Here is a 26,848-nt window from a genome sequence, read left to right on the forward strand (position 1 = left end):
ATCCTATGCAAAAAGAATGAAACTGGAAGAATCACATTACCTGACTTCAAATAATACTACAGAGCTATAGTAACCAAAACAGCATGATACTGGCATACAAACAGACACACAGACTGATGGAACAGAATAGAGAACCCAGAAACAAATTCACACACCTACAGAGACCTCATTTTCAATAAAATGCCAAGAACATACATTGGGGAAAGGACAGTCTCTTCAATAAATTGTGCTTAAAAAACTGGATATCCACATGCAGAAGAATAAAACTAGGCTGCTATCTCTCGCTATATTCAAAAATCAAATCAAAATGAATTAAAAACTTAAATATAAGACTTCAAACTATGAAAGTGCTAAAAGAAAGCATTGGGGAAACTCTTCAGGACATTGGTCTGAGCAATAATTTCTTGAGTCATACCACATAAGCCCAGGCAACCAAAGCAAAAATGAACAGCTGGGATCACATCAAGTTAAAAAGCTCCTGCACAGCAAAGGAAACAATCAACAAAGTGAAGAGACAACCCACAGAATGGGAGAAAATATTTTCAAACTACCCATCTGACAAGAGATTCATAATCAGAATTTATAAGGAGCTCAAACAACTTTATTTAAAAAAATCAAATAATCCAACTTGAAAATGGGCAAAAGATTTGAATAGACATTTTTCAAAATAAGGCATACAAATGGCAAACAAGCATATGAAAAGGGGCTCAACATCACTGACCATCAGAGAAATGCAAATCAAAACTACAATGAGATATTACCTCACCCCAGCTAAAATGGTTTATATCCAAAAGACAGGCAATAACAAATGCTGGTAAGGATATGGAGAAAAGGGAACCATTGTACACTGTTGATGGGAATGTAAATTAGTACAACCACTATAAAGAACAGTTTGGAGGTTCCTAAAAAAAAACTAAAATTGAGCTAGCATATAATCCAGCAATCCCACTGCTGGGTATATGCCCAAAAGAAAGGAAATCTGTACATCAAAGAGATATCTGGATTTCCATGTTTGTTGCAGCACTGATCATACTCGTCAATATTTGGATGCAACCTAAATGTCCATCAACAGATGATTGGATAAAGAAAATATGGTGCATATACACAATGGAGTACTATGCAGCCATAAAAAGGATTAGATACTGTCATTTTGCAACAAATGAATGGAACTGGAGGTTATTATGTTAAATGAAATAAGTCAGACGTAGAAAGACAAACTTCACATGTTCTCACTTATTTTAGGGGCTAAAAATCAAAACAATTGAACTCATGGAGACAGAGAATAGATGGATCGTTATCAGAGGCTGAGGCTGGGAAGGATGGTGGGGGGTGGGGAGAGGAGTGGGGGTTTTTAATGGGTACAAAAAATATGTATAGTTAGAATTAATAAGATATTATTTGATTGCACAACAGGGTGACTATAGTAAATAGAAGTTTAATTGTACACTTAAAAACAATAGAGTATAATTGGATTATAAAAATATAAGATTTTTGGGAGGCAGAGATGGGCGGATCACGAGGTCAGGAGATCGAGACCATCCTGACTAACACAGTGAAACCCTGTCTCTACTAAAAATACAAAAAAATAGCCAGGCATGGTGGCGGGCGCCTGTAGTCCCAGCTACTCGGTAGGCTGAGGCAGGAGAATGGCGTGAACCCAGGAGGCAGAGCTTGCAGTGAGCTGAGATCTCGCCACTGCACTCCAGCCTGGGCAACAGAGCGAGACTTCGTCTCAAAAAAAAAACAAATAATAATAATAATAGAGTATAATTGGATTATAAAAAAAAGAGTATAACTGGATTATTGTAACAAAGTATAAATGCTTGAGGGGATGGAGAGCCCATTTTTCATGATGTGGTTATTGCTTATTACATGCCTGTAGGAAAGTATGTAACATACCTCATAAATATACACACCCACTATGTACCCACAAACATTTTTTTTTTAAAAACCTGGTTACCCAAGCCAGAAATCCAGGAGTCAGCCTTGACTCCTCTCTCCCTCACACCAAAATCCAATCGGTCTTGACTTCTATTGATTTTAATGCATCCAATGCCTTATTTCAAACACTCATCACCTTTTACTTAGACCAGAGTCAGAGCCCTGAACTGGTCTCCCTCTGCCTTCATTTCTTTCTGCCTCCAGTACTCTGTAGTGTATCCAGTTCTACCACCTTTTGCAAATGCAAAATAATCAGAGTTCTCCTTTCTTGGAAAGATCCTCCAGTGGTAATCCACCACCCATAGCAGTGTTTTGTAATCATTTTTATAGCAGATCAATGTTATTTTCAAATAAATATCATATAAAAGCCTAATAACTATTAATAGATATAAGCTGTATTTTATTGTGGTTAACTTACTTTATAAGATCTAAGTGTGTAACTTCTATAAACCAGTAAGAAAATAATAGGGAGGTTTGGCAAAATTTAAAAATTCAAAATCATTGGCAATGCAATTAGATCAGCATCTTCTTGATATTTATTTCTCTGTTTTATTTGATTGCACATATTTTTTAATATCCTGATTCATATCATTAGGCAGCTACCAGTGATAATAGTTTATTGCTTTTTCCAAAAAGTTCACTTTTCAAACTTGAAGTATCATTCACTTAGAAAAAGATAGCAAGATGCAACTAATGAGCTAACTAATGAGTTAACCTGTCAGCACATATTACTTGGTTGCTGGTTTTTACTTGGTTAAAAATGTGGTATGTAATATTTAGTTTGAGTGTGTTTTTAAGATTTTTTTTTTTTTTAATGAAAGTCAAAGCAAACATTTGTGCAATCCTTGAGTCTCCTCCTTAGAACCTTGTTACCATGGAATAGAGTTTGAAAACCAGTGATCTAAAAGCTAAAGCCCAAATCCCTTAGTATTTAGTATGAAAATGTAAGATGCTGTTTCATTTGGACTTTATCGATCTGGCTGCATTTCCCACCACTGCCAAATTTTCACCCAGTTTTCTAAATCTATGTTCATCTTTCAAGGGGTTATATTTTTGCACTAGTTATTTTCTCTGCCAAATGTGACTCCTGAACTACTGTCTTCTAACCTAAATTTCCATTAACTTAATTCCGAAGTTAACACATTAACTCTCCACAGTGCTTTCTTTGAAATGTGCCCATAGGACCTTGTATACACTTCTATCTTAAACATGTGTTGCCTTGTGTGATAATCATCACTTCCTCTCAACTGTGAGCTCCTAAGAAAGGACTAATTTAACCATCCTGGAGTTCTCAGGAACTTCCAAAGTGCCTGCAACCTAGTAATCATTCCTTAAATGTTTTAAATTCATAAACTCATTCATTAATATTAATAATAATAACCAGTAGAGTGGTTACAGTAGCTGAAACTGCAGATTTGCATAACGTCATCAACAGATAATCCTCTCATTGACTGACACTTCAGGTTAAATAAGTACTAAGTAGAAATCACTCTTTTAAATCATGCTGATTTTCACTTTAACTTCATTTTTCTTTAATAATGGCCTCACCCACCAACATAGGAAAGCAGGATCACCAGCAAGAGAACAAGAGCACAGATACATGGAATCAGGACCAGCAATAGGAACCGGAGGAGGTTAGCAGTCGCCAGCTTCTGAGAGCAGCCATTGCCCATGTTATTGTCATCAGCTCTCAAGACCTAAAGTAAAAGAGGAAAATGCAACATGGTTTTAGTTTTACAATACATGGTATGAAATTTTAGGTTGCAGCTGTCCATTTAGAACAGCACATTCCAAAAAGATTTTACTGTTTGTGCTTTAGGGTATGAAATGAGCTTAGTCACCAAATCATGCCAATAAATGAACAGATTTCATTTATTGAAGAGCAAACTATCTATTTCTGAAACATTTTTCAGAAGTACATAGGCTTTTAACAATATCCCATTTTCCTTTTTTAAAACATATTTGTCAATTTGGTATGATTCCAAAGGGCTATGAATTACCATGGCAAAACCTTACCTGGCCAAAAGCTATGACAGAAGTGAAGACTGCCTAATACAGTGATAAAAAATTGGTAAGTAGGTGTAGACAGAATATTATCCAGACTTCATTCTTTTTTGTCTCATTAGTCTAAACCAAATGTGAATTAATCTGGATAAAATAAGTTTTTGGCCATTAATAATTCAGCCAGGCTCACTGTTACTGACCATGCATTTAGTGACAAGTTGAAATATAAGGAGGAGCCTGCCCTGATTGCCAGTTTAATGCTAACAACTCTGAGGACATCCTCGGCTGTCCATGCTACCCCTACAGCCCATCCAGTGTGAGAGGATGTCAAAGTGCAACAACGATGGTTCAGATAAAGTTCTTGTCTTCAAATGCTTCAAATTTTGCTTAGTTCAATCTCTTGCCAGAAATGATATCTGGAAATTCATTTATTACAAATGGCTAGCTTAAAGCAGTGACTTCAAAAAAACATCTGAGATGGTACTAAAAGGGCTTTGAATCACTACAAGAAACTCTCCGGGTCTCCTTAATGAAGGCATTTCTCATGACTCTCTCTTGGACCTCTGACTGCATTTTCTCCTCTTGACAGTTTCACAACTTGAACTATAACCTCTGTGTAACTATCTCCTGAATCTCTCTTGCATCCTGAACTCCTTTCAGAGTTACACCACATACTTCCAATGCCTGGTGGGTAGCAGCACCTCTTTTTAACAAGTCCAAAATTAAGACAAACCTTCTCTCTCTCTCTCTCTCTTCAAACTAGTTCTTTTCCTGACTTTGATATTTGTGTTTACAGAAATTCCTCCATTCCAATATGGGAGTGGAGTTCAAAGACTCCCCATTTCATCATCCCCCTCTGCCATACATCACCAGGTTTTGTTGGTTCTTCCTCTGTAATAAATACTAAACTTTTTTAAAAGAAAGAATGACCTTTGAGAAAGAGCCTTATAATAATCAAGAAGTTGTTCTAACACAATGGCCCTGTAATATTCTCAGGACTTCCTGACCAGTATTTGATTATTTCCCATGGATGCAAAGTCAATTTTGAAGGGTTCTTCTGAATTGCAAGGCATATGTGATTCCCATTTCTGCTTTATTCTCTCTATAAGGGAATATAGGTTCACTAACCCATATTGCAAGCAGTGTTCACTACATAATATGATGACACCTTCTGTAATTTTAAGAATTCTCCATGAGAGACGTTATTTGAAATAACTTATGTTGTTAACTTGAGAAGAACTTCATTTCCTAGGTTAATGTCTCACTGATCCATTGTACCTGGATTAAGCTACCAGCCAACGTGTTATAATTTACAGTTAATTTACAACTGATCTTCAAGAAGACAATTGATCTTCAAGAAGACAAGAAGATAAGTATACAACACTTATCTACAAAAAAATCAATCAATAAATAAAAGTGTGGGACTACAGGCCAACAAAGTTAGTGGCAGAAACAAGTTGATACTTGTTTATTTTACTTAGTTATTGAACACCTACTAATTATAATAATAGTGATGGATACGACAATGACTTCAAACCACTGTCTCTCAAAAGCTCACAGTCTTGTAGGAGACATGAAATGTACATGACTATATTGCAAGGTAGCAAATGATAAGCACCATGACACTTACAGCTAAAGTGACATAATAATTCAAAAGATAGAAATATGATTTCTTGCTGGAAGATCACGTAAGACATTGTAGAGAGAGCAACCCTGAATCAGCCATAATTCTGAGAAAAGTACCCCTGAAAAAGTCTGTTACGAGTTAAAAAAAGTTGCAAAGTATTTAACTTTTACAACAATTAAGAAGCTTCCTTGCTAAGGTGATCACAGAAGCATTATAGGGATAACCTTGGCTCATTGCCATCTGGACTCCTGGAGCCAGATACATTTCATTTAGCGTTTATAAGTACAGAGTCAGTGGAGAAAATGCTAGAGGCCCATTTTAATATCTCATCTAAGTATATATCAAGTACTGGACCTCCAAAAATGATATTCGTGATTAGACCAAATATTTTCTTCAGTGACAAGAGAATTGATGGCTTTTTTTTTTTTTGAGACAGAGTCTCGCTCTGTTGCCCAGGCTGGAGTGCAGTGGCAGGATCTTGGCTCACTGCAACCTCCGCCTCCCAGGTCCACGCGATTCTCCTACCTCAGCCTCCTGAATAGCTGAGATTATAGACACACACCACCACTCCTGGCTAATTTTCTGTGTATTTTTAGTAGAGACAGAGTTTCACTATGTTGGCCAGACTGGTCTCGAACTCCTGACCCCGTGATCCACCCGCCTCGGCCTCCTAAAGTGCTGGGATCACAGGTGTGAGCCACCACGCCCAGCCAGAGAATTGATTGCTTTTTTCAGAGGGAGAGGAGGAAGAAATATGTAGGAGAAATTCAATACTTCAGCACTTTCTTCTCGAATAACTTGCATAACTTTCCTCTTGCACTCATGGCCACTTAGGACTGTCGCAAATGCTACATTATGCACAGGCCCTTGGAGGTTCCTCTGAACACAAGGCAACTCTCAGACTTCACTGTTGAGTAAATGCCAGGTGAAATAAACAACCAGAATCACCCTTAAGCTTTGTTTCAATGGACTCTAAACAATCCTCCCTTCAAATGGCAGCCCTCTTCCACAAGCACCTTCCTCAGCCTTGTAACTAAGCTGAGCACAGGCACAGCATTCCATGGCAAGGGTAGGGAACAACGCATCTGATTGGACCTGCACATATTTGTAAAGCATGTCATTCCTTTGTGTTTTGTTTGTTGTTGTTTTTATTTTTGGTTTTGGTTTTGGGCTTTTGTTTGTTTGTTTTTGGTGTTTTGTTTTGTTTTGAGACAGGGTCTCACTCTGTCGCCCAGGCTGGAGTGCAGTGGTGTGATCTCGGCTCACTGCAACCTCTGCCTCCTGGGCTCAAGCGATTCTCCTGCCTCAGTCTCCTGAGTGACCGGGACAACAGGTGTGCACCATCCATCGCTCCCAGCTAATTTTTTTGTAGAGACAGGATTTCACCATGGTGCTCTGGCTAATCTCAAACTTCTGGGCTCAAGTGATCCACCCACCTCAACCTTCCAAATGTTCTTATGTTTTACTAATCTTGTTACTGAAAACGCGTTTCTTGTATCTTAAGAACTACATTTATTTTAAAAGCTGTCATGTTGTTTTATATAATGTACACTGGCACAGTGTACCATTGTACCACAAGTGTATGCTATCTTGGTATCATTTGAGAGGTCAAAATTTCAGGTAGCCAGTTCCTCCTTCTTGAAGCACTTTCTTCCTTTGGCTTCTCTTTCCCCTGCCTCTCTGGTCATTCCTTCTCTTTCTGTAGGCTCAATTCTCACAGTCACTCGCTCCCCAGGCAATGTCACCCACACATTTAACTTCAATTAGCATCCCTCCATAGGTGACTTGCATCTTTAAATAACAACCATAGATCTTTCCTCTGATCTCCAGACCATTATATGCAACTGACCACTTGACATCTCCTCATTGGAGGTTGTAAAAGTAGCTCAAACTCAACAAGTCTGGAACCAAACAAACAATATTCATCCCTATATCTGGTATTCTTCCAGGGTTTGCGATCTCAAAAAAGGTAATTGCACAACTATCATGTGTCAGGCATTGTTTGGGCACTTGGGATATATTAATATGCAAAACAAAACTGGCTAGTCTCATAGATGCAACATTATAGTAAAAATAAACATATCTCTCCTGAAATACTGCGAATACCTCCTCCTATCTGGTTTACCTATATTTATCCATGCACTCCCCAACCTGTTCTCCACACTATAGCCAGAGTAAGAAAGAGGCTGTATTATCTTTGCATGATGAGAAAAGACAACACAAAAAATGACCCCAAAGCTGAACTAATTCAAGAATGCAGAGCCTGGAACCAGAGCTGATCATGAGAACCATGCACCCAGAGGTTCTGGGGAGGGCTTTGGATTTACATTAGGGTGTACGAGGTTTTGAGTCCATTTTATCAAGTTTGCAAAGGTCAAGGAGATTATAGTTGACATTTCAAGTACGTAAGTCTTTACCCTCTTTTACCTTCAGGCAGCATTTGACTTTGTCAACACATGATGGATTCCTGAGGGCACGTCCACATCTGCGAATGGCAGACAATATTTGAGAGCTTGTTTGGAGGTTCTAGCTGGGGGGTGCACCTACTTGAATACCCCTGACCAAAGATGGGTCCTCATCTATGAGGGATGGTTGTCCTTTCAAATATTCCTGCCTCCTGAAGTGCTGGGATTACAGGCTTGAGCCACCGTGCCCAGCCGAGGATTATTTTCTAATTGGTTGGATTATCTTTGTGATAAATTTTACATCTTAAATATATAGAACAGGGATCAGAAAACTAGTCCATGGACCAAACTCAGCACACCTAGTATTTTTGTACATACAGTTTTATTGGATACAGCCATGTTCATTTGTTTATATTCTGTCTACACCGCTCTCCTGCTACTACGACAACATTGAGTAGTTGCAACAGAGATCATATGGTACTCAAAGCCTAAAATCTTTACTATCTGATCCTTTATAGAAAAAGTATGTGAGCCCCTGATGTAGTGTATCAGTGTATATCTGCATATATGTGTATTTTTAAATTTGTATGTTTAATTTGATAATCAAACTAAAATATAAATTCTTTTAAGAAAATTGTATTTTAATCTCTTCATCAGGGCTTTTAATGAAATATGATATAATTGTACAGGGGGTAAATTGGCAGACAAAACTATTTGTTGCTGTAGTGCAAAGTTACTCCAGAAAAGGTTGAAAGATAAAAATGATCTTCAAAGTAGAAAAAAAATTATCAAGACTATATATGTGTCTGGGCACAATGGCTCATACCTATAACACCAGCACTTTGGGAGGCTGAGGCAGGAGGATTATTTGAGCCCAGGAGTTCAAGATCAAACTGGACAATATAGTGAGACCTCATTCTCTACAAACAGAAAAAAAAATAATGTTAGCCAAGCATGGTGGGGGTTGCCTGTAGTCCCAGCTACTTAGGAAGCTGAGGTGGGAGGACTGCTTGAACCCATGAGACTGAGGTTGCAGTGAACCAAGATCGTACCACTGCACTGCAGCCTGGGAGACAGAACGAGACCCTGGGTCCAATAAATAAATAAATAAATACTATATGCACTACATTAGGAGAAAGGAAAGCACTAGTTTCAGAAACATTCAAGCTGAAAGAGTACCACAACATGCATCATAGACTATAGGAACCAACAAATACTCATAAGATTTTAGAGCTAGAAAGTACAAATTTATTCCTGCTTCTTTAAAAACACAATCATAGCGTAAGTCATAGCAATTCAGTCTATTTCTTGCTATATATGCAAATATTGCCCTTTTCTCATCAGTGAATGCTCTGTATCTAGAATAGTACCTGAACACAGTCAGGAGTGAGTGGATAAACACTTACTGAATAAATGAATTAATTAAACTTCCTAAATAAAAATTACTTTGTACATAATTATGCAAATAACTACTTCTTACAGAGTCTATTCCTAAATCATCCAAAAATCCTTCAAGTAGAAAATGTATTTGGCAAGAAGTAAAAATATAAATAATAACCACAATTGCATACTAATATGATGTGTGCACCTGTTGACTACCGCACAACTCCATGCACCTTGGAATCAGATCAGACACCGCCACCCTTCATTGCCTGCTCCACATGGATTCTTTCATAGCACAACTTTTGCATAGCAACCACCAAGAACCCAGCTTTGTGGAGACAGGACAATATCAAAAGTAATATAGCACAATCTAATGTTGAAACTGTGAGCTACCTCAAGCTAGTATTTCATTCGATGACCAATAAATGTCAAGTATCGCTGCATTTGCCTCAAAAACTAAAAATATCCAGCAAAGTCCCTTGAGTCACTGCAGCAACCTGGAATACAACAGCACACAGGTTGGAAACCGTAGTCCAAGTCCTTGCTTATTTATTTCTCCCAATACCTAATTTTAAAACAAACAAAACAAAACCTATCCCTTGATCATTCCAAGGTTTTGCCAAACATATGCTGTCTTTAGCTCTGAAAGCAATAATATGCACTCAGAGAAATTGTCTACAAAGAGATTAACATCAGTCTACTATTTCTTAAGGTACAGCATTAGACATAGAGATATGTTGATATTTTTATTTTAAACAAGATTTTAAACAAGATTTGTTTAATTGCCATCAAAGATCAGGCAAACTTGAGGCAGCATTTAAACTGTTTCTGATAAGCAGGATATTTTGAAATGTGAAGATTAATTCTGTCTGCCTAATGTGACATTACACCATGGATTTTATTAAATACCAAAATTATTCTTACCAAAATTAAATACGAAAATGTTCTTAAATAAAATTATGAAATCATGTAGACTTAGTTAATACAAGATGGTTAGTCAACACAGTCTGTGAACTTTATTTAGATGCACAAACAGTGCTTGCTAGAGGTTATCCTAATTCATATGCCAATCTGGTGGATTTAGCTAAAATTCTATTTATTGTTTGAAGTTTGTGATATTACCAAGCCAAAATGTCAAACTGTTCTCAAACCAAAATGAGAATGTTCATTTTAATAGATGGGATTGTATGCAAAATTATGGCAGAATTCAATGACTATTTGTCTTATCACAAAATATTTGCTTACAATGTTAAAAACAAACAACTAAAAAGAAAAAAATCATCCAAAATCAACACTATGTATTGGCTTGAGACAAATTTAGTACCTTAATTCTTTAGGTAGGAAGATGATAAACTGCAAATGTACTCTTCCATTTCAGCAAAGCAAGGACCAGCCTCAAGGATAACAAAGTCACTTCTACTGGTGTGTCCTAAACAGGACACAGAAGCTCCCTCTAAACACTGTGGGGGCATTACAGTGTCACATATTAATATACTCACGAATCTAAAGAAATGCAGACACTGAGACTCTACTTGCGACTAGATATTCAACTTGGAACTTTGTCCTGTGCAATCATTATGCCAAAATGTGATTGGTGTTCTTTTTTCAGTCATAGAGATGGAGTTTTTCCAACCCATCTCCACTCTGTCCATAGAGCAAAAATCAGTCAATTGTTACTCCCTCATTTAAGATGAAGAATGGACAGTGCTAGCTGCTTCCCACTCTGTTCTTAAGAAATTATGAAAGTGACCCTCACATGAATTAAAAGTAGATTTGTCGAGTAACAGATTAATAATATGGATAGTTCTCAAGCCAGGCATCTGCAATTCTCGGCAATAATAGCTCTCACTCAACCAACAAGCAAAATGCCTCCAAAATCATCATATCTTTTGTTGTGATGTTTGTTTTTAATATCCCAGGAAGCATAAAGAACAAGCATTTGGTTTTCAGTAAGTCTTTTCATCCCATTTTCTGGCATGTAGTTGAAGCATATGAAGTTCAAATAACTCATGCAGTCTCTCAAAATGAAATTACTCAGTTCACACCAGAACACATGGTACTGCAAGCCAACTCTGTCCACATTTTCCCTTTGAAAATTAACAAAATAGCAGCACCAGATAGTCCTCTCCCAAATTTCAGAATCACATATCCCAGAATGTAGATTCAATATGGAGACTAAATACCAACAAAATGTGTATTGTTTTATAATAACCCAGTACGCAGGCACCATATAACATTAGCGTTTCTGTTTTGAGGATACATTGTTTAGCTGAAGCCTGAACTGTGAGAGAGGAGATTGGAATATTTCAAAGGCAACTTGTACAATATTGTCTCAGCCACTGAAAATCTATGTAACCTTATAAAGTCATCTTCCATTCTTAACCTTATCTCCATATCTGCAAATAAGGCATAAAAAGGTCTTTCTCCAACCACAAATACCCCAAAAGTAAAGTGAAATTAGTAAAGCAAAAGAAAAATGAAAAAAAAAAGTTTCTTTCAAGTTCAGAAAGCTCAAGAGTCCTGATTTTTTTTAACACATAGTTCAGAGTTTGCTCAATTTAGTTTCCCTGGAGGAAAGTTATTATCTTTATTTAAATGAGGAGATATCTTCAGAGGCAATAGGAGAATAGTTTAGCCTTTTAGGTAAATCCTATTTTCTTCAGAGCACTGTAGGAGGGTCATATTTCTGTAATAGTTACAGAAGATGATTTTGGGAAGAAACAGTAGGCTCTCATTATCCAGACAAGATAGATAAATAGGATCCTGTGTCCTTTTTGGAGATGACTTTGCCCTCAATCTCAAACTTGCCAATACTATCATTTTATGTAAGACACAAACTTTAAAGTAATAAAGTTTCCTTTTAGGTAGATACAATATCAGAACTCTTTCTGCATATACTGGAGAGTCTTAAAGGTCAGTTTTTCAGCCTATATTTTTTAAAAACAATACAGAATACAGGGGGGAAGAGGGTTGCGTTATCCATTTCTCGGGAAATTAAATATTTGATATTTATTGATAAAAATGTTCTAAATTTCACATCTTGATTATTTGTTACTACATCTCTAAGAAAGCTATGGCAAAATCCAAAGGAGTCAAACAGTTAACATAAAGCCAAACCCACATTTCATTTAGCGCTAAGGAGGCTCCTGAATTTGTGCAAATCTTAGAAACTTAATTGACTCACTAATCCTATAACAATGGAAATGTTGTGACTTTTAAAAATTGAAACAGATTGTCAAAGTGAGTAGAGAATTAAAAGATTGACTTTCTACAGCTGAAAATAATCAGGGAAAGCATACAAGACAAAGTGGATCTTATGGTCTACAACAATTCATTTCAGGCATTTCAATGCAAAGTAAAACATAAACAGATGTTGAAAACAATTAACCTACTGAACCTACCTGCTGAAAAGGAATCCTGCAGTGAAAAAATACAAGTAATGATGTTATGCATTAAATGAAGCAGCAATTTCTTTCTGAATACCTAAAGCAAAAGATGAATTCCAAACTTAACATTCATCATATGTTTTGCTATATTTCCATGAGTATTCTAGTTGAAAAATGAGAAATTCTGTGTTGAGGTTTCCATTACAAAACACGTCTATGTGACATGTTAAAATCCCACTAATTTGGTTTATTCCACAAATGCTTGTGTAACATCTATTCTGTGTTATAGGGCTATAAAGATGAAAAAAACATAGTCCCTGTCCTCAGGGAGTTAACAGCCTACCTCTAAGAAGATACAGAGCTTCACAGGTGACTTCAATACCCTGTGACTAGGGTAATGCAGACATGTAAAAGGTACAACAACAAATCAACCATAGGTGCAGAGTGAACTTTTGCACTGAAACAACAGTATTTCTTGAGCGTTCATTCCAATGAGCCTCAAAGCACATGTCTGTTGGTTGAAGGAGGAGGAGGGCCAAAGAGAAGAAATATGATTGATATTCTGAGAAGGACAATTTTTCACTGATGGACTCTGTCACATATTGCAGGACATTTGGCATCCCTGGCCACCACCTAATAAATGCCAGCCATAGCACATGCACACACACATGCACACACACACACACACTCACACACACATTGTGACCAACAAATAGCTCCTACTTTATTTCCAAATGTTCTTTAGAGTACTGCCTTCCCTAGTTGAGAACCACTTGGGCCATTCAGCAATCATCTATTGAGCAATATGGTGTGGTCAGCTTGACTCTCTGGATACAAGGCACAGCCCTAAGTAAGCAAACTGTTACCCTTTCTATAGGCATTAATCAACACTAGGTCTTTAGGTAAGTACTAAGTCTTATGCCTTTTTTCCACAGAGGTATGGTACATTTAAAAAATAATAATCATTATGTCTCTTAATTGTGTGTGATCATCACCCTACCTGGAACACAAAGAACACAGAATTTGAATGTCAAGATCAATCGAATATCAATCAAAAAGAAGTGACAGAATGTATTAAGTCCTTTAAAACATATACTACTAACTATATATATATATAAATATATATATATATATAGTATATATAACTAACATATACTACTCTTGAACCAGGAGTCTTGAGAGAGTATGAAGTGGTACTAGGGGAGAACAATACACATGGAGTGATTATTTCTTGAGCTGGCATAGCATGAGTCTTTAAGCCTTGGTGGACCCATACCAAACACGGTCCATGTAGGACTTTAGACTTTGGACAGTCTCTGCAGCCTATGCCAGTTCCCAATGTTTCAGCTGTGGCTGAGGTAGGATCAAGTTTTTAGCTTCTGGAGGTGAACAGGACAAAAGGTGCTGCCTGGAAACTACGAAACAGTGGAGATTCTTTGGTTCTCAAGAAGTAGATGTGAGCTTCTAGTTTTGACTATTTGTGCCAGTCTTAAAATAAGTATTAAACTGAAGAAAGGCTGCCCCAAATTCTATTCCTCCTTATGTTGTTTTAAGCTACATTCAGGGCCACGGAAAGAAACAGACAAGGGAAGATCTCAATCCTTAAGATGCACAGAAATTTTTTTTAATTTAATTTTATTTTATTTTATTATTATTATACTTTAAGTTTTAGGGTACATGTGCATAATGTGCAGGTTAGTTACATATGTATACATGTGCCATGCTGGTGTGCTGCACCCATTAACTCGTCATTTAGCATTAGGTATATCTCCTAAAGCTATCCCTCCCCCCTCCCCCCACCCCACAACAGTCCCCAGAGTGTCATGTTCCCCTTCCTGTGTCCATGTGTTCTGATTGTTCAGTTCCCACCTATGAGTGAGAATATGTGACGTTTGGTTTTTTGTTCTTGCGATAGTTTACTGAGAATGATGATTTCCAATTTCATCCATGTCCCTACATGTCCTACATGTCCCTACAAAGGACATGAACTCATCATTTTTTATGGCTGCATAGTATTCCATGGTGTATATGAAGATGCACAGAATTTGTTCACAGGTTCTAGCCACCCTCCATCACATGATCCTAAGTTCACTCTGGATTTGTTAAACAAATAATCTCTGACCCAGTCTCTAGATTTTGCAGACCTAATTCATGGATTCAGCTGTAGATTTACCCTTCTACAGCTGGTAGATTTCATTTGAAAACAAAAATATACACGGCTTTATTATCATGTATTCCTTCTTCTTGGGGTGAAGTAGGAACACAACTCAATAAAACTTTTGCAAATGCAAAGGCTAAAAAGGCAATTCAAAGGCCTGTGCATTAAACATCCTGTCTCTACAGAATGTTTATCTCAGGAGGTCAAAAAATATCTGGAACGGTTTGAAAAACATAGTTCAGTCTTATTTTCAGAAAAAGTGTTGACTAAACTACTAAATTAGAGAGAGAGATAAGTTTCCTTAAGAGAAGGGTTGAGTTTTGAGCAGATAGGCTGAGCAGATAAGAAGGAAAAAGTGAGACTCTGAAGGTCTGTGTGGATAGATACAGATGAGCAAGGAGTTGCACCCAGGTCTAATATGCTTAAAGAGTTTATTGGAAAGAGAGAGATGCTTCTGAGAACTACTAAACAATAAAGTATGGCTGGAACCCAAAGAAATCAAACAGAGGAAGAAAGACAAGATCTCAGAAAACAAATGAATTGTCTGTCCCCAAAAGGTAAAGGATATGATAAATTACTAAAAGGCAGTTTTTTTTTTGTTTGTTTGTTTTTTTTTTGTTTTTTCTTTTATTATTATTATTATTATTATTATTATTATTATTATTATACTTTAGGTTTTATGGTACATGTGCGCAATGTGCAGGTAAGTTACATATGTATACATGTGCCATGCTGGTGCGCTGCACCCACCAACTCGTCATCTAGCATTAGGTATATCTCCCAATGCTATCCCTCCCCCCTCCCCCCACCCCACAACAGTCCCCGAAGTGTGATGTTCCCCTTCCTGTGTCCATGTGTTCTCATTGTTCAATTCCCACCTATGAGTGAGAATATGCGGTGTTTGGTTTTTTGTTCTTGCGATAGTTTACTGAGAATGATGATTTCCAATTTCATCCATGTCCCTACAAAGGACATGAACTCATCATTTTTTATGGCTGCATAGTATTCCATGGTGTATATGTTAAAAGGCAGTTTTTTAAAAGCTGCAGATAGACATTTGATTGTAAAAACAACTGAGGAACCATGCCTAAAAGATTGGACAACTGGCCAGGCAAGGTGGCTCACACCTGTAATCCCAGCACTTTGGAAGGCCAAGGAATGTGGATCACTTGAGCTCAGGAGTTCAAGACTACCTTGGGCAACATGGCAAAAACCCATCTCTAACAAAAATGCAAAAATTAGCCAGGTGTGGTGATGCACTCCCGTGGTCCCAGTTACTTGGGAGACTGAGGTGGGAGGATCACTGGAGCCAAGGAAGTCAAGGCTGCAGTGAGATGTAATCATACCACTGCACTCCAGCCTAGGTGACAGAGAAAGACGCTGTCAAAAACAGAAAAAAAAAAAAAAAAAGATTGGACAACTATGCCAAGCAGCTTTTGAAAATCTGGATATATTGGACACGGTAAGATCTGGAAAATAAACATAAAATTATCCAATAATTCTTAAGCATCAAGTTTCAGCCTGACACAGTTATTATAGGTGAGTACATAAGTACTGTGTGTGTAATATAATAGAAAATTTATGGAATTAGGAAAAAGAGAAGACATAGCAAAAATGAAAAATATTTAAAAGGGAGCCGGGCAACCCATAATAGATTGAGTCCAAGCCTAGGTTAGATGCGGATTTGAGAGGAGAACACCTTCTGGGTAGGAATTAGCCAACTCAGGAGGATAACGGTAGACAAGATTTACTTGAACATGAAAGCTTTCAGCAGACCCAGAATCTACTCATATTTCTCACTATGGGAGACTTCACAAAGGAAGTCTAGAAGAGCAAGTTGGAAAAGATCATGGCCAGAAAACAAAGAGAAACTAAAAGGAAACTGAGCAAAATTACTGAACCTACAGAAAATATAGATGGGAAATGACTAAATTAAGAAGGAAGTTAAACTCTTGCAAACTCAACTGGGCCTTCCTAGAGGAAGAGGGGACAAACAGAGACAAAAATAGCCAGGGAAAGACAATCTCTCTACAATGAGTAATAAAGGCTAATATGAGGAACCAATCATTCCTATGTAAAAAAGCAGGAGACAGAAGCAGTGAGAGACATGAAGGGAATCAGAGTCTCCCAAAAATGGGAAGGATAACGGGAGAGGAGAAATGATCCCATTAGCCTTAACTGGATGAGGGTTTCACAAGATCCTGATTCAGAATCAAAGATCAGAGGCATCCTGCATCTCATCTGTGTACTTGATGCCCGTAATTCCATTAATTCCCATCAGCCTTCTACCTCCAAATTCTAGACACTCCTGGTACCTGCCTGCTTTCCTGCCCTTAGGATCTGTGAGACACCAAATAAGCCAAAGATAAAATCCCCTTCATCAGTTTAGCCAGTTCTAAGAGGTTTTCATAACCTATAATCATCAGAATGCTACCAAATACAGAATGCCTCCCAATAATTTTATAGACCATCCAGGGGGATCCTAAATGAAACTGCTTTTACAATCCTGAAGCCAGATAAGCAGCCCCATCTCCCAGGGTTTGGGGAATGCCCGGAGTATAAGAGTCTGACTCCGGAAAGTGTTACTTTCCTCCCCTCCCCACACATTCTTCTTTCAAAGGGAACCATCCATGGTTTCAACTATTGTTCATGCCAGTTTAAATACATAGCTGCAGTCAAAAGAAAGAGAGAGGAATTTCTAGGAGCAAGAAAAGAAAGGGAAACTGAAAGCCAGAACAGTAAAAGTTGAGGCTAAGACATCCTGGAAATTAGGGTTAGAGGGAAATAATTAGGGTGAGGGGGAGAAATTTTCTTGGACGTCAGACTAGGAGCTTGGGTCTGGGGTTTGAATGCCAAGAAAGAGACCTGAGAAAAGGCCTACGTTAGGAGCTGGAAATGAGAACCTTAAATAAATCTGGGACTTTCACAATGCTACATTGTCAGTGAAAGGGAAGTTAGAAAGCTCCACTTAGCCCAAGGAAAGGACTAAAAAAATGTATCCCTGTAAAAGTGAAAACAATAAAAAGCTCTTATGAGAAATGAAAAATTCCAAGCCTGTCTCATGAGCAGACTTGGGTACAAATTTACATTGTACAGCAAGTGTAGAATTCCCAAGCTGTGAAATTAATATAAAAGTAGATCTCAGACTGGTAATTCTACTAGGGTGCCTGTCAGAAGCAAACCAAAACCACTCTGCACTTCTATAACTGCCCCCTGCCCAAAAAAATGAGCTCACAATAAAAAATGTAAAACACATGAGAAAGTGATCTGATAAACTGTGCTAAGAGGTAGAAATAGAATGTGGACAAGTCAATAGTCCCTGTCCTTATGGAATACACAAACTATCAAGGGAAAAATAGAGTCAATTGTTACACAAATATTCATTTAATTACTATTGTGATTAATATAGATTGAGTCATACTTTTTATGATTAAAAAATGCTATAGAAAGTACAGCATAAATAATTTATGGCAATGTGAAAAATGAACTTATGGCTGGGTGTGGTGGCTCATGCCTGTCATCCCAGCACTTTGGGAGGATGAGGCAGGCGGATCATGAGGTTAGGAGTTCAAGCCCAGCCTGGCCAATATGGTGAAATCCCGTCTCTGCTAAAAATACAAAAATTAGCTGGATGTGGTGACACGCGCCTGTAGTCCCAGCTGCTCGGGAGGCTGAGGCAGCAGAATCGCTTGAATCGGGGAGGCAGAGGTTTCAGTGAGCCAAGATCATGCCACTGCACTCCAGCCTGGACGACACAGCGAGACCCCAACTCAAAAAAAAAAATGAACTTACAAACTGACTTCAACCTTTTTATTAAAACATGTTCAATTTAACTACAACAGAGAGCAGTCTCATGTTGAAAATACTTCAATGATTAGGAATATTAATTAATATTTACTACAGGTACTTATAAATTATTAGAATTATTATTTCAGTCATAATCAAATAATTTACCTTCCCTGCTTCTTTCCACTGATGGTTTTAAATATTTTAAATAATGTTAATACATACTTATAATAAAAACTGTCTGAATGTTTAATATTTATGATCAGAGTTCAAGGTATTAAGAATTACATAACATTTTCTAAAATTATAAGTTGATAAAAAGAAAAGAAGGCTTTTGAGAGTGTAGATCCCATTGTTCCACCCATCACATTTTTAAATTTTGTTTTGACGTCTTTCCACAGTTGGTATTCCCAAGCAAGAAAATATTTTTTAAATGATTGTCTCATTTCTTCCCAGCGCTAAAGTTATCTGTGCTTTGAGACAAAACCAAACACAGAAATGATAAATGTTTTAAACTATGTATATTATAGATGCACCTAATTTGCTTATGAAAAGACAAACCTCCAGATCCAAATGAAAACAGACTAAACTAATTTAAAAGAGTTCTATAAATGTTTAATACTTGCCTAGCTTTCATGTAACGACTTTTATCCTTTTCAAAGGAAACACAATTAAGAATTGTGGATGTGAATTAAGGGATTATAAATAATCCTATTCTCAATTGAAGAAGTTAGGGGAAAAATATTTCATTTAAGATTAAGTTGTATATTAACAATATACTAAATTGCTCACTACTTTCAAAAAGAAAAAATGTCCATGACTACAAATAAAGTTTGTCTTAGGGTAGATTTTTTAAAAATGCAGAAGTAAAATATCTCCTGAAATTATTAAACAAAATGTATTTACTTTTTTCCTTTTTAAAAAATTTAAAACACACACATTTACAGAAGAGTTGAAGGTGCAGTACAAGGAACTGACCCATTTTCTTTTCTTCTGACTTTTCTTCTGACCCGTTTGATACTCAGTTGCTAACCAGATGCCTCACTGCTCCAGAATATATTAATGGATATTTCCTATAAACAAGGACATTCTCCTGCCTAAACACAACACAGCCATTAAAATGAGGAGATTACATTGATACGTTGCAACCACCTAATTCTCAGACCCCACTGATTTTTCCATTAGTCTCAATAATACCCCTTCTACCAAAAGGATCTAGTTTAGAATCACAATTACATTTGGTTTTCATGTCTCTTTAGTCTTCTTCAGTCTTCCCTTATCTTTTATGACTTTCACACTTTTGTAAATTACAGGCCAGTTGTTTTGTAAAATGTTCCTCAGTTGTGATTTAGGATTAAATTCAGACATCTTTGGGAGAAATAACACAAAAGCGATGTTGCATTGTTCTCATTGAATCCTATCAATTTGTCCTTTTACTGATGACAGTCATATCCATCACATGATATTGTTGGGATGGGTCAAGCCTCCCCATTGTAACATTATTTTGTGGAGAGGTACTTTGAAACCATGTTAATATACCATCTCTTCAAACTTTCCATTTCTTTTTTTTTTTGAGATGGAGTCTCGCTCTGATGCCAGGCTGGAGTGCAGTGGTGCGATATCAGCTCACTGCAACCTCCGCCTCCCAGGTTCAAGTGATTCTCCTGCCTCAGCCTCCCAAGTGGCTGGGACTACAGGCACGTGCCAACATGCCCAGCTAATTTCTGTATTTTTAGTAGAGATGGGCTTCACCATATTGGCCAGGATGGTCTCAATCTCTTGACCTCATGATCTGTCCGCCTCGGCCTCCCAAAGTGCTGGGATTATAGGTGTGAGCCACCATGCCCAGCCCCATTTCTTTTTTTATTCACTTACATAAGCATGGATTCTTGTTTTCCTATTTCTTTCAATGGTTTATAATTTGTTACTATCATAATTTACTTAGATCCTCAATTTGCCCTCCATTTGGCCAATGGGAGTTCATTAAAGCTGGCTGCTGTGTCCTTGTGACATGCCCCATCATTCTTTGAGCATTTCCTTGCTTTTTGGAACAAGATGTTTTGAATTCATCTGGTACTAGCCTTGCATCACCCTTGGAATCAGCCATTTCTCCAAGGATCCTGGTTCCTTTTTGTAGAAAATGACATTTAAAAAACAAGATCTGAGGGCCCCTTGGTATGCATAGGATGTGCTCATTGTTCCTGGGGTGTTATTGTTCCCAGTTTCTCTCAGTAGAAAGAGCTATATGGAAAAATGTATTTATATTGTGTGTGCATTCACATATGTACACATACACATAGGCCTCTGTATTTATTTCTGTATCTATATTTACACATTGAAAACCAGACATTTATACCCATATCTCCAATTTCAATCCCATATCACGGAGGTCCAGATCTACTATACTTTCTATACTTTTAACCCCTTTTCCAACAGGGAGAAAGCTGGCTTATTGTTAATACATTTAATTGCTTGATCAATCCCCAAGTCTGTAACTAATTTCCCATGTCCCAGCCCCAGCTGCCATGTGGGCGCCATGCTCACCCTGTCCCAGACGCCGTGCTCATTCTGCCCTGGCTCTCGTATGCATGGACACCTTCCTCCTCCTGCTCAGACCCTGACCCCCATCTTAGGTTGACCTCCACACACACCATCCTTACCCTGCTTGGGCACCAACCAACATACTCTGCTGGCCACCTGTCCTTGTTGATGTGGCTGACATGCTGCTGTCCCTCCCCACACTTTAGAACCCACCTTACTCTGTCCACTGAACGAACTCAGGACTCAGTTGTTCACCAAGGAGCAAGGAATAGGAAAATCTAAAGTTTTGAAACCTATGGAAAGCATTCAATGCTATTCCTTTTTTTTTTTTCTACTCCTTTTTTCTCCTAAAGCATATATAAAGAGGAATAACAATACAAGAGCACTTTTAGGAGTGGCTGACATGAAATGATTTGAGAATATTGTTAGGAATATATATTTCTTATTCAAAGAGCATTTTTGTTCCTCTTATTTGCATTCAGTTAATAGAGGTAATGTTAAACAACAACAGAAAAAAAAAAAATACACACACAGTGCTACCAGGAGGCCAAACAGGTAAGCTGAGCTTATCATAAAACAACTCAGACCACTGACCAAGGCACACCCAGGTGAGATCTTGCAGGTCCTTTGTAGGGGCCACTTCACATTCTCACCAGGATGCCTTAGGAAAAGCTTTTCTTTCTTTCTTTTTTTTTGCTTTGTAGAGACAGAGTCTCAATATGTTGCCCAGGCTGGTCTTAAACTCCTGGCCTCAAGCAATCCTCTCCCTTCAGCCTCCCAAAGTGCTGGGATTACAGCCATGAGCCAGCATGCCCCAGGTTCACCTTCTTTGTTTTAATTTCAAACAGGATGGAAACTCAATTCTATTGTTATGATTCTATTGTTCTGCAGAAGAGGGCAGAATAAAAATCACCACAGGCCAGATTAGAGCTGTATTATCCAAGTCTAGATTTTGAATTCAAAAAACCACAAAGGCCAAGGGGAAAAAGAACGCTAAACTCTCAAGTTTGTCCTAACCTCTTTAGGGAATGAAACTCGACACAGCCAGACAGTCCTTCAGTCATTCCTGGCTTGAAGGATCCCTCCCTACTCTGCCTTGCTTACCCAACGTGGGCAGCTGGTGTGACAGCTTTGAGGGGCCTCCCCAGGGCTATTTTTAACCTGGTATTATCTGCTTACAGACTTTCCACCAGGGCAGCCCCAGGTCCAGGGAGTCACTCCAGCTGGGAAACGTGAGCACACCGCTGGCCTGTGGCAAATGAGGTATTTTTAACTGAGACTTGAGAAGCTCAGAATTGTCATCTGCTTCAGGCCTCAGGGTGCGAGACATAAAACAGAGCCAAGCAAGAGAGGCTGTGTGCGGACTCTCCAGTTCCTTAGCAACCAATTGCTGGGCTTGTTGATGGAGGAGGGCTCTGTAAGTGTCCTGATCAGCGATGGAAAGCCAGCCTCAGAGTCTTTCCTGGCAATTATGTGGCCCCCTCCCCACAGAAGTGAGGCCTGGGAGTCCCCGCTTGCAGGCGAGGTATTCTGCCAGGCTTTCCCACACCACACCTATCTGCGGCTAATTAGCATCACCTGGGACTTGTTAGACACATGAATTCTTGGGTCTCAACCCAGACCTGTTAAATTAGAAACTGACAATGGGACCCAGCGATCCGTGTTGGATCAGACCCTCCAGGTAATTCTCATGCACGCTAAAATTCCAGAATCACTGGCCTAATCACACATTTGCTAACATTCATAGATAAAGATGTAAGAGTAACACTTGAATCCCATCAAGCCCACATTGCAGTAATTCTTTTAAATGAATAACTTTATTTTTAGAACATTTTTACACTTACCAGAAAAAAAAAAGTGAGCAGATACTAAAGAGCACCAGTAACTTTTTCAAACCATTGCTTTTTTTTTTTTTTTTTTTCTAGATGGAGTCTCACTCTGTCACCCAGGCTGGAGTGCAGTGGCGTGATCTCGGCTCACTGCAACCTCTGCCTCCCAGGCTCAAATGATTCTCCTGCCTCAGCCTGCCAACTAGCTTACTAGATTACAGGTGCCCGCCACCATGTCTGGTCAATTTTTGTATTTTTAGTAGAGACAGGGATTCACCATATTGTCCGGACTGGTCTCGAACTCCTGACCTCAGCAATCTGCCAGCCTCATCCTCCCAAAGTGCTAGGATTACAGGCGTGAGCCACTGAATCCAGCCAACCATTGCTTTTTTCTGCTGCACACTGTACCCTAATAAGAAAACCTCCTTCCTCTGTTCGTCCTTAAGGGCAGTGATAAGACACCAACTGAGTTTTTGCCATCAAAGGCGGCAATCGGGTCAGCGAAAGAAATAGACCCCAGCGCTAAGGGAAGACAGCAGTAATGCACAAAAACCCTAGGAATGACTGCAAATGCCTACCCCAGCACAAGCTGAGATGAACAACTGTGATTGTCTAAGACTCTGCAGCCAGGGCAACACCTTCACAAAACACGCTTGGAAATGATGTGAATATTTGTGTATCAGTTATATAGTCGTTTCTTCTTGCTGCTGTAACAAATTACCATACACTTAGTAGTTCAAAGCAACACAAATTTATTATCTCACAGTTCTGGAGGTTTGAAGTCTGAAATCAGTTTCACTGGACTAAAGTCAAGGTGTTATCAAGGCTGCTTCCTTCTGAAGGCTCTCGGGAAAATCTGTGCCTTTTTCAGCTTATAGTGGCTGTGTCTATTCCCTGGCTTGTGGGCCCTTCCTGCGTCTTCAAAGCACATTCCTCCTCCCGTCTCTACATCCACCATCACTAATTGTCATATGTGATTCTGACCTTTCTGCCTCTCTAAGGGCTTTGTGATCACATCAGCACCTCCACGTAATTCAAGATAATCTCCCCATCTCAAAATCCTTTATTTAATTACATTTGCAAAGTCCCTTTTGACATATAAAATAATATTCACAGGTCTCAGGGATTAGTATGTGGGTTTATCTAGGGGGTCATTGTTCGGAACATCTTGCTCCATAAAGCCCTGTATACCCTCTAATACCACAGACACTAGTTATGTGTTGTCATTGAGCACCTGCCGTGCAGCTCATTTGAACTGAGAAATGCTGTAAGGGTAGTGAAATTTAAAGACTTGTTATGAAAAAAAAGGTAAAAGATTTCATTAATAATTGTTATGTTGATTCCATATTAAAATTATAAAACCTTGGATATATTGAGTTAAATAAGCTATCTTATTAAGATTAAATTCATCTGTTTCTTTTTGCTTTTTCAAGTGCAGCTACTAGACAATTTTAAATTACATCTGTGGCTAACATTATATTTCTATTGGAGCAGTCCTACTACAGACCATAAAGGAGACAGGGTGACATTAATTTTCAGTTGTTTTATTTTTGCCTTACTTATAAGAGAGCCCAGACTTTGGAAGCAACATTTCTTCTTTCTCTAGAGAGAGCCACCAAATTCCTGCAATTAAGATTTCAATTCAAGAGAGATATTTTATTAGGGATATGCACAACTAGATAAGCGTAACAATAAAAAAAATACATTTATCCGGCAACATGCATTCTAATAAAGCATTTTCATTAATACATTCTTTCATTAAGTCCTCATTACAGCCTTGTAAGAGATGTATTATTCCAACTTTTCAGAGAAGAAAATGGAGCCTAAGGGAAATTAACTTGCTGGAGGAGCACCCGGTCAGTAAGTAATAAGCTAGAACTTGAGCCCACGTCTATGCACCTCTGCACCCAAGGCTGCCTGGCTGATTTCCTGGTTTGGGTTTAGTGGTTTATTCAGACTCACTCTACTTCCTGAGTGGTTTTACTTTCAACCCTCCTAAATTTTAGAGATCTCAGGATTTTCCCTTTCTACCTTAAAGTTCTGCTCCTTTGCTATTCTGAGCACATTTTTATTATTATTTTTTAAAATTATTTCTTAACTTTGAATGCATAGGGGCATATTTCCCACCTAGTTATTTAAAGAAGAAGATTTTCTCCTGTGTCACACCTCCTCAGCACCCAGAGGCACACCTGGCACCCAGCTTGATCCTGGGCCATCTGGTGGAAGAGCCCTGATACCAATGACTGTCTCTCCTCGTTCTGTTCATCACCCATAGCTGCATACATAGGTAAGATGTTTGGATCTGACCTCTAGCCAGAGTAGATACCCTCAGAGAAACCAGAGCTATGGTGGTTTAAACTGCCTCCCAGCTTTCGTCTGATCAGTCTTTTGGGGTTGAACAGGCAATTTTTCACTTTGGCAGAGGGTCACTGTAAGAAGAATTAGCAAATGCCCACTAAGAGGGAAGTGGACACTAAGATCATGTAGGATGCCCCTTACCCAGGCAGCACTCCTATGGCATAATCAGAAATATGTATTTGTTTTTTTCCCCAATTCCTGACACAGGACTCCTTAAATCTCTTGGAATATCCTGAGTGATACGAGTGATAAGAGCACCTTTTGTTCTAACGAGGTGATTCTTGGATTCTTGAAAACCCCTAGCTAGCTTCAGGATAGGGGCTGGTCTCCAGAAAAACCAAACTTTGATTAGAAGCCTAAAGCTTTCAGCCCTACTCCCCAACCTCCTGGGAGGAGAGAGGGCTAGACATTGAATTAATAACCACATACTCATGCCTGTGTGATGAACAAAATCTCCATAAAAACCCCTAAGTGTCAGGACTTAGAGTTTCTGAATTGATGAACACATCTACATTCTGGGAGCACTCCAACTCCATGGGGACAGAAGCTCCTGCACTTTCTAAGGGCATTGTGATCACATCAGGACCTCCCAGATAATCCAAGATAATCTCCCCATCTAAAAATCCTTAATTTAATTACATTTGCAAAGTCCCTTTTGACAATTTTGACATATAAAATAATATTCACAGGTCTCAGGGATTAGGATGTGGGTTTATTCTAGGGGGTCATTGTTCAGACCATCTCACTCCATATAACCCTGTACTCTCTCATACCGTAGATATTTGCTACATGTCCTTATTGAGCACGTGCAATGTAGCGCATTTGAATGGAGAAATGCTATAAGGGTAGTGAAATTTAAAGACTTGTTATGAAAAAAAAGGTAGGCCGGGCGCGGTGGCTCACGCCTGTAATCTCAGCACTTTGGGAGGCTGAGGCGGACGGATCACGAGGTCAGGAGATCGAGACCATCCTGGCTAACACAGTGAAACCCCGTCTCTACTAAAAATACAAAAAATTAGCCGGGCATGGTGGTGGGCGCCTGTAGTCCCAGCTACTCAGGAGGCTGAGGCAGGAGAATGGCGTGAACCCGGGAGGCGGAGCTTGCGGTAAGCCGAGATCGCGCCACTGCACTCCAGCCTGGGCGACAGGGCGAGACTCCGTCTCAAAAAAAAAAAAAAAAAAAGGTAAAAGATTTCATTAATTTTTATGTTGATTACATATTAAAATTATAAAATCTTGGATATATTGAGTTAAATAAGCTATCTTATTAAGTTCAAATTTATCTGTTTCTTTTTGCTTTTTCAGTGCAGCTACTAGACAATCTAAAATTACATCTGTGGCTAACATTATATTTCTACTGGGGCAGGACCTTTCTGGACCTTCTGGACCTTCTGGACCTTGGCCTAGGCACCTCTTCATCTGGCTGTTCA

At 38.6% G+C, this 26,848-nt stretch overlaps 1 protein-coding gene across 3 annotated transcripts in view; it reads right to left on the bottom strand.

The window, feature by feature from the left end:
* The window catches only part of CORIN (corin, serine peptidase), a 254,519-nt gene that overhangs the window by 219,035 nt on the left and 8,636 nt on the right, over nucleotides 1-26,848 (bottom strand). For all 3 annotated transcript variants that reach the window (XM_054486844.2, XM_054486842.2, XM_054486841.2), the window contains exon 2: nucleotides 3,494-3,638. In XM_054486844.2, coding sequence (XP_054342819.1) covers nucleotides 3,494-3,638 — 145 coding nt within the window. The remainder of the gene's footprint in view (nucleotides 1-3,493; nucleotides 3,639-26,848) is intronic.

Source organism: Pongo pygmaeus, chromosome 3, assembly GCF_028885625.2.
Source record: "Pongo pygmaeus isolate AG05252 chromosome 3, NHGRI_mPonPyg2-v2.0_pri, whole genome shotgun sequence".
Lineage (NCBI taxonomy): Eukaryota > Metazoa > Chordata > Mammalia > Primates > Hominidae > Pongo > Pongo pygmaeus.